The sequence below is a fragment of the Cebus imitator genome, unplaced genomic scaffold (assembly GCF_001604975.1).
Source record: "Cebus imitator isolate Cc_AM_T3 unplaced genomic scaffold, Cebus_imitator-1.0 Scaffold973, whole genome shotgun sequence".
In the NCBI taxonomy this organism is placed as follows: domain Eukaryota; kingdom Metazoa; phylum Chordata; class Mammalia; order Primates; family Cebidae; genus Cebus; species Cebus imitator.
This window is the reverse complement of record NW_016108288.1, coordinates 22,495-32,237: the sequence shown is the minus strand read 5'-3', so window position 1 is coordinate 32,237 and position 9,743 is coordinate 22,495. Positions and strand designations below refer to the sequence as shown.

Sequence of the window (9,743 nt, the reverse complement as noted above, 5' to 3'; positions counted from 1 at the left end):
CTGCTCCCAGTCCAGCTGCTGTAAGTCCACCTGCTCCCAGTCCAGCTGCTGTAAGCCCCGCTGCTCCCAGTCCAGCTGCTGTGTCCCCGTACGCTACTAGTTCAGTTGCTGCAAGCTCTGCTGCTCTCAGTGCAGCTGCTGGGTCTCCATGTGCTGCCAGGATCTGGGCTCTGATGCAGACCCCGTGTGGCTCCAGCAGATCCAAGGTGCCTTAAAGTGACGAGTGCCTCATATCTGAGCCACAGACTGCAGATCTGAGCCCGTCCTTTCCACGATGGCCAGCCCATATTTGCAGTCCCAGCGTGTGGCTTCCCAGGCCTCTTGCCCCCTTCTGGAGTCTCCTACCTCCTTTGCTTTGGGGATGAGTCCCCTGCTTTCCATGCTCCCCTCAACCATTGCAGTTCCCCTAAGGGTCTGACTCCCAAGGCTCAAAGCCCCTCATCCCCAAATGGTCCTGGGCTATGCCTGTCCACCCCCAGAGCCAATGTCCAAGGCCCAGCCCCAGAAGTGGCAGGCCCCTCCCCTCTCATCACCTGGCCCAGCCCGGGGCCTTTCCTGGACCTTGCCTGTGCTGCGCTCACTGCCCCTCAACATGGGGCCTGCCGCTGGCTCGCAATAAACACACTCCTGACCCAGACTCTGTCTCCACAGTGCTTTCTACACACACTCCAGTGGAAAATCCCACGTGGGATGCAAGGGATGGGGGTAGGAGTGGGTGAAATATACTTTTCTGAAGGTAAACTTGACAATATTCACTAGGATTTCACAGGTGTCACTGCTATTTTCCTTGCTTTGGTGACATTATCCAATACAGTTACGAAAGAGAAGGAAACAGAACGTAAAACAACCAAAAAGATACTGCAAAGCTATCATTATTTCTGATGGTCCCATGGGACACCTACAATGAAAAACCCAAAAAGTCAAATAAAAAATGCTCCAAAAGTAAGTGAATTCAGCAAGAGGGCTGGGTCCATAATTAATATGCAAAATCAGTAGTCCTTTCCCACACACCAGCAAATACACAACATCCCTTAGACATGAACTTCATAAGAAAAAGTTTAAAAAATTTATATGAAAAAACAGCACTCCTAATACTAAAACTAGAAACTGCCCAAATGCCCATTAATAGTAGGAAAAAACGTCATTATCATGAATTCACTGAGTAAAACACTACATGCCTATGAGAATCTCACAAACATGATATCAAAAGAAAGAAGACAGACAAAGGTGCACCTTTTCAACTCCTTCTACCTGAAGCACGAAAAGACCACCCGATGGATGTCGCAGGGTCGGGTTGGGCTCCTTGGGAGGAGAGAATGGAAGGGGACTCAGGGAGAGCTCTGCAGTCAGGCGATGTCTGTTTCTAAACCTGGGTGCTGCAGACGCGTGGCTCAGTTTGCAAAACTTCATCAAGCTGTCATCTTATGTGCATTTCTTCCATGAAATCCTACTTCAATAAAAATTTTAATAAGAAGTCTTTGAACATCTAAGTGGAGAGAACTTTAAAATGATGACAGAAAAAATGTTGGGAATAAGTGAATAGAAAATTTTTATTTGATAGGAATTTTAATATTACTATAAATAAGCCAGTTCTTTCTAAATCAATTTATACATTTAAGGTGGTCCAGGCAAAAATATTAAGGAGATTTTAAAAACTAGATATACTAAATAAAATATTCATACACAGAAAATAAGCAGAGTTGGCACTGTGGCTCATGCCTATAAACCAGGGCTTTGGGAAGCTGAGTTGGGAGATTTGCTTGAAGCCAGGAGTTCAAGACCAGTGAAGGAAACATGATGAGACACCATCTATACACAAAAATTCTTAAAAATTTGTGGTGCATGGTAGCGTGCACCTGTAGTCCTAGCAACTTGGGAGGTTTGGGCAGAAGGATTGCTTGAGCCGAGGAGTTTGAGGTAACGGTGAGCCATGATGGTGCCACTGCACTGCAGCCTGGACAACAGAGGAAGACCCTGTCTCTACAAAGAAAGAACACAGACAAACAAGCAAAAAAATAAAAAAATAAAAATTAAGTAAAAAGCCAAGAAAATCCTGAAGTGAGAGGGGACCAAATATAAAAACTTCTTACAACTATGATAATTAAACTTCCCTTGCACAATCACATGAAGATCCCACAGATAAACGCAAAAGAATAGAAATGCCAGACAGAGTATCAAACAGGAAAATTTTCACATGCTAATGACAGCATTTGAAATTAATAAGAAAATCATATCATTGCCTCAATGAGGTTAAAACAGTAATGTGGGGAGATCCAAGATAAGAACAGCTCTGGAGTGCAGTTCCCAGCGAGAGCAATGCAGAGGGTGAGTGATCACCGCATTTCCAAACAAGCTTTTAGTGCTCACAGATCAGGAGACTCCCAGGCTGAAAAGCACTGTGGGTTTACAGCATGGCTGTTTCAGCCGGCGCAATTGGTTGGCGCACAAAACTCACACAAATCTGGTCAGCCGTTTCAACTGGTGTCTGTAATGCATGGGATACAGAGCTGCCCATTTGACTGAAAAAAGGGGGCTGAAACAGGGAGCCAGGTTTGGCTTGGTGGGTCTCACCACCACAAAGACCAGCAATCTCAAACGCCCTGAATTGAGAGTTTCGCAGCAAGTGCAGCTGGACCCGGGATGCTCCAGTTCAGTGGGAAGAAGGGCATCAGCCATTACCGAGGCAATCTGCCATTACCGAGGCAATCTGCCATTACCGAGGCAATCCGCCATTACCGAGGCAGTCCACCATTACCGAGGCAGTCCACCATTACCGAGGCAGTCCACCATTACCGAGGCAGTCCACCATTACTGAGTCAGTTCTAACTGTACCTCTGTAAACAAAACCGCAAGGAAGTTCACACAGCAGCTGGGCAGAGCCCATGGCAGCTCAGCAATGCCTGTGCTGGCAGGCTGTGACTAGACTACCTCCTTGCTGGGCAGGACATCTCTGAAAAAAGGTAGCAGCACATGAGGAACTTATACATAAAGCCACACCTTCCCAGGACAGAGCACCTGGGAAAAAGGCGGTTATGAGTTCTGCTGCAGCAGGCTTAAACGTACCTGCCCCGCAGCTCTGAACGGAACCACAGAGCTCCCAGCTCAGCACTTGAGCTCCTAGAAGAGACAGACTGTCTCCTCAAGCAGCTCCTCAACTCCCATATATCCAAAGACATCTCAGAAAGGAGACCTCAGGCTGACATCTGGCAGGTACCCTTCTGGGAGGAAGAGAACAGAAGAAGAAACCGCAAGCAACCCTTACTGTTCGGCAGCCACTGCAGGTGATCCCCAGGCAAGCAGGGCCTGGAGTGGACCTCCAGCAGTCCTACAGCAGAGGGGCCTGACCGTTAGAAGGAAAACTAAAAAACAGAAAGAAATAACTTCAACATTAGCAAAAAGGAGGTCCACGCAGAGACCCCATCACCAACTACAAAGATCACAGGTAGAAACATTCATGAAGATGGGAAGAAACAAGCGCAAAAAGGACGAAAACACTAAAAACCACAATGGCTCTCCTCCTCCAAGGGATCACAACTCCTCACCAGCAAGGGAACAAAGCTGGATGCAGAATGAGCCTGATGAACTGACAGAAACAGGCTTCAGAAGGTGGGTAATAACAAAATTCTCTGAGCTAAAAGAACATGTTCTAACCCAGCACAAAGAAACTAAGAATCTTGAAAAAAGGTTAGATGAAATGCTAAGGAGAATAAATAGCTTAGAGAAAAATATAAATGACTTGATGGAGCTGACAAACACAACATACACAAGTTTCAATAGCCAAACTGACCAAGCAGAAGAAAGGATATCAGAGATGGAAGATCAACTCAATGAAATAAAACAAGAAGGCAAGATTAGAGAAAAAAGAGTGAAAAGAAATGAATAAAGCCTCCGAGAAATATGGGATTATGTGAAAAGTCCTAATCTATGTTTGATAGGTGTAACTGAATGTGACGGAGAGAATGAATCCAAGCTGGAAAACACTCTCCAGGATATTATCCAGGAGAACTTTCCCAACCTAGCAAGGCAGGCCAACATTCAAGCCCAGGAAATACAGAGAACACCACAAAGATATTTCTCAAGAAGAGCAACCCCAAGGCACATAATCGTGAGATTCACCAGCATTGAAATGAAGGAAAAAATGCTAAGAGCAACCAGAGAAAGGTCGGGTTACCCACAAAGGGAAGCCCATCAGACTCACAGTGGATCTCTCGGCAGAAACCCTACAAGCCAGAAGAGAGTGGAGCCAATATTCAACATCCTTAATGAATAGAACTTTCAACCTAGAATTTCACATCCAGCCAAACTAAGCTTCATAAGCAAAGAAGAACTAAAATCCTTTATAAACAAGCAATTGCTGAGAGATTTTGTCACCACCTGGCCTGTCTTACAAGAGCCCCTGAAAGAAGTACTAAACACAAAAAGGAACAACCAGTACCAGCCACTCCAAAAACATACCAAATGGTGAAGATCATTGACACAACGAAGAAACTGCATCAACTAACGGGCAAAACAACCAGCTAGCATCAAAATGGCAGGATCAAATTCATGCATAACAATATTAACCTTAAATGTAAATGGGCTAAATGTCCCAATCAAAAGACATCGACTGGTAAATTGGATAAAAATTAAAAATCCACAGGTGTGCTGTATTCAGGAAACCCATCTCACATGCAAGGACACATATAGGCTCAAAATAAAGGGATGGAGGAAGATTTACCAAGCAAATGGAGAGCCAAAAAAAAAAAAAAAAAGCAGGAGTTGCAATCCTAGTCTCTGATAAATAGGCTTTAAACAAACGAAGATCAAAAGAGACAAAGAAATGCACTACATAATGGTAAAAGAACCAATGTAAAGAAGCAGTAACGATCCTAAATATATAAACACCGAGTACAGGAGCACCCAGATACATAAAGCAAGTTCTTAACCACCTACAAAGAAACTTAGACTCCCACACAATAAGAGTGGGAGACTTTTTAACACTCCACTGTCAATATTAGACAGATCAACAAGACAGAAAATTACCAAGGGTATCCGGGACTTGAACTCAGATCTGGACCAAGCAGACCTAATAGACTTTTACAGAACTCTCCACCCCCATATCCACAGAATATACATTCTTCTCAGCACCACATCACACCTACTCTAAAATTGATCACATAATTAGAAGTAAATCACTCCTTAGCAAATGCAAAATAATGGAAATCATAACAGTCTCTCATACCACAGTGCAATCAAATTAGATCTCAGGATTAAGAAAGTAACTCAGAGCCACACAACCTCATGGAAACTGAACAACAGACTCTTGAATGTTGACTGAATAAACAATGAAATGAAGGCAGAAATAAAGATGTTCCTCAAAATCAATGAGAACGAATATACAATGTACCAGAATCTTTGGGACACATTTAAAGCAGTGTCTAGAGGGAAATTTATAGCAATAAATGCCCACATGAGAAGCAAGGAAAGATCTAAAATCATCATCCTATCATCAAAATTGAAAGAGCTAGAGGAACAAGATCAAAAACACTAAAAAACTAGCAGAAGACAAGAAATAACTAAGATCAGAGCAGAATTGAAGGAGACAGAGACACAAAAACCCTTCAAAAAGTCAAGTCAATAAATCCAGGAGCTGGTTCTTTGAAAAGATCAAAAAATAGGCAGACTGCTAGCCAGATTAATAAAAAAGAAAAGAGAGGATAATCAAATAGATGCAACAAAAAGTGGTAAAGGAAATATCACCACCGATTCCACAGAAATACAAACTACCATCAGAGATTACTACAAACAACTCTATGCACATAAATCAGTAAACCTGGAAGAAATGGGTAAATTCCTGGACACTTTCACCATTCCAAGCCTAAACCAGGAAGAAGTTGAAACCCTGAATGGACCAAAAACAAGGGCTGAAGTTGAGGCAGCCATTAATAGCCTACCCACCAAAAAAACCACAGGTCCAGGTGGGTTCACAGCCAAATTCTACCAGACATACAAAGAGGAGCTGGTACCACTCCTTCTGAAATTATTCCAAGCAATACAAAAAGAGGGAATCCTTCCCAAATAATTTTATGAGACCAACATCATCCTGATACCAAAACCTGGCAGAGACTCAACAAAAAAAGAAAACTTCAGGCCAATATCCATGATGAACATAGATGCAAAAATCTTTAACAAACTACTGGCAAACCAATTGCAACAGCACATCAAAAAGCTTATCCATCACGATCAAGTAGTCTTCATCCTGGAGATGCAAGGCTGGTTCAACATACTCAAGTCTATAAATGTAATCCATCACATAAAAAGAACCAAAGACGAAAACCACATGATTATGTCAATAAATGCAGAGAAGTCCTTTGACAAAATTCAACAGCCCTTTATGCTAAAAACTCTCAATAAACTAGCTATCGATGGACTGTATCTCAAAATAATTAAAGCTATTTATGACAAACACACAGCCAATATCATGCTGAATGGGCAAAAACTGAAAGCATTCCCTTTGAAATCTGGCACTAGACAAGGATACCATCTCTCACCACTCTTGTTCAATATAGTATTGGAAGTTCTAGCCACAGCAATCAGGCAAGAAAAAGAAATAAAGGATATTCAATTAGGAAAGGAGGAAGTCAAACTGTCTCTATTTGCAGACAACATGATCGTATATTTAGAAGGCCCCGTAGTCTCAGCCCAAAATCTCCTAAAACTGATAAATAACTTCAGCAAAGTCTCAGGATACAAAATCAATGTGCAGAAATCACATGCATTCCTATATAGAGCCAAATAAAGAGCGAACTCCCATTCATAATTGCTACAAAAAGAATAAAACACCTAGGAATAGAAATAACAAAGGATGTAAAGGACCTATTCAAGGAGAACTACAGACCACTGCTCAACAAAATAAGAGAGGACACAAACAGATGGAAAAACATGCCATGCTTATGATTAGGAAGAATCAATATTGTGAAAATGGCCATGCTGCCCAAAGTAATTTATAGATTCAACACTATCCCCATCAAGCTACCTATGACCCTCTTCACAGAAATGGAAAAATCACCTTAAACTTCATATGGAACCAAAAGAGAGCCCACATAGCCAAGACAATCCTAAGCAAAATGAAAAAAGCTGGAGGCCTCAAACTATACTACAAGGCTGCAGGAATGAAAGCAGCATGGTACTGGTACCAAAACAGAGATATAGACCAATGGAACAGAACAGAGGCAAAGCCACACATCTACAACCATCTGATCTTTGACAAACCTGACAAAAACAAGCAAAGGGGAAAGCATTCCCTTTTTAATAAACGATGTTGGGATAACTGGCTAGCCATGTGCAGAAAACAGAAACTGGACCCCTTCCTGACACCTTACACTAAAATTAACTCCAGATGGATTAAAGACTTAAACATAAGACCTAACACCACAAAAAACCCGGAAGAAAACCTAGGCAAAACCATTCAGGACATAGGCATAGGCAAGGACTTCATAACTAAAACACCAAAAGCATTGGCAACAAAAGTCAAAAGAGACAAATGGGATCTAATTAAACTCCAGAGCTTCTGTACAGCAAAAGAAACAATCATTAGCATGAACCAGCAACAAACAGAATGGGAAAAAACTTTTTCAATCTACCCATCTGACAAAGGGCTAATATTCAGAATCTACAAAGAACTAAAACAGATTTACAAGAAAAAAACAATGAAACCCATTGAAAAGTGAGCAAAGACATGAACAGACACTCTTCAAAAGAAGACATATATGAGGCCAACAAACATATGAAAAAATGCTCATCATCACTGGTCATTAGAGAAATGCAAATCAAAACCACATTGAAATACTATCTCATGCCATTTAGAATTGCGATCATTAAAACATCTGGAGACAGATGTTTGAGAGGATGTGGAGAAATAGGAACACTTTTACACTGTTGGTGGAGTGTAAATTAGTTCAACCACTGTGGAAGACATTGTGGAGATTCCTCAAGGACCTAGAAATAGAAATTCCATTTGCCCCAGCAATCCCATTACTGGGTATATATCCAAAGGATTATAAATCATTCTATCATAAAGACATATGCACACTTATGTTCACTGCAGCACTGTTTACAATAGCAAAGACCTGGAACCAACCCAAATACCCATCGATGATAGACTGGACAAAGAAGATGTGGCACATATACACCATGGAATACTATGCAACTATAAGAAACAGCGAGTTTGTTCCGTTGTAGGGACATGATGAACCTGGAAACCATCATTCTCAGCAAACTGACACAAGAACAGAAAATCAAACACCACATGTTCTAACTCATAGGTGGGTGTTGAACAATGAGAACATGTGGACACAGGGTGGGGAGCATCACACACTGGAGTCTGTTGGGGGGGGACTAGGGGAGGGACAGTGAGGGGTAGGGAGGTTGGGAAGGGGTAACATGGGAAGTAATGCCAGATATAGATGACAAAATAATGGAGGCAGCAAACCACATTGCCATGTATGTACCTATGCAACAATCTTGTATGATCTGCACATGTACCCCAAAACCTAAAGTACAATTAAAAACTATATGTATAAAGAAATAAATAAAAGGAGTCCAAATAGAAAAAACAATAAAGTAAGATCTAATAAGAATAAAATTAGATCCTTATGCTACCCCTTACTCCAAAAATAATTTACAAGCAGAATGAAGACTTAAACAAAATATGAAAATGTAAATTAACTCAAAGCAAAAAGAGAAAATTTCTAATAATATTGCAGTTCACTAGGTCTTCCTCAGCATGACACAAACTCCAGGAGCCCAAAAGAAAAACTAGTGAACATGTTAAAAAGAAAAGAGAAAATCTCTGCATGCTGCATGGTAAAATATATATAGATACAGGAAAAGACAAATCTCATTAATATATGAAGCATTGTTTGGAATAAATTTTTTTTTCACGAAAGTTTTTAGTTTATTAAGCTTCTCGTGAAAAATCCACAACGGCCATAGATAACATCATTGCAGCACCTTTACTCCTTCGGCTGTGATCCAATCTCCAGCTCACTTTTTGCCAGCACCAACATTGGCCTTTGCAGTCCCCCTGACTTCCTTCATTCTGTTCTTGCGTTCCTTTCGTTGCTTTCTTGAGGTCTTTTTCTTCTCATACAGGCCATGTCTTGCAAGTCTATGTTTGGGTTCATTTCTCTTTGCATAATCCAGGGAATCATAAATCATGCCAAAGCCAGTTGTCTTGCCACCACCAAAATGAGTTCTGAATCCAGATACAAAGATGACATCCGGTGTGGTCTTGTACATTTTGGCTAGTTTTTCCCGAATTTCTGTCTTAGGCACTGTTGCCTTCCCGGGGTGAAGGACATCAATGACCATTTGTTTCCTCTGAAGCAGTCGGTTGGTCATGAACTTTCTAGTGCGGATAGTTACTGTATCGTTCATGATGGCGCTGGAATAAATTTCTAAAACCTAATAGATACCAGCAAGATGGCAGATGAGGGACCTTCAGGCCCTCATTCTCCCGCAGAGACACCAACTTAACAACAATATACAGAGCAGAATACCACTGTGAGATACAGTTGAGAAGCTACAGCATCAAGACCGACTGGAAACCAAGTTCCACAGAGAGGGGTGAGAAAGCTTGTGGAATTTTGCCTGTCCATCTCTTCCCCTCCCCCATCCAATCTGGTGTGCTGCAACTGAGAGGAATTTGGAGACCCTGCCTCAAGATGGGAACAAAAGAGTCAGCTGAGCATCCAGTGTTCTGC

General features: G+C 41.7%; 1 protein-coding gene across 1 annotated transcript; it reads right to left on the bottom strand.

Moving 5' to 3' along the window:
- Positions 1-8,923: 8,923 nt before the first annotated feature.
- On the bottom strand, positions 8,924-9,420 carry LOC108298492 (40S ribosomal protein S24-like). Its single transcript, XM_037735802.1, has one exon. The coding sequence runs from the start codon at positions 9,415-9,417 to the stop codon at positions 9,025-9,027; it is 393 nt and encodes a 130-aa protein (XP_037591730.1). The 5' UTR covers positions 9,418-9,420; the 3' UTR covers positions 8,924-9,024.
- Between the last annotated feature and the right edge of the window lie 323 nt (positions 9,421-9,743).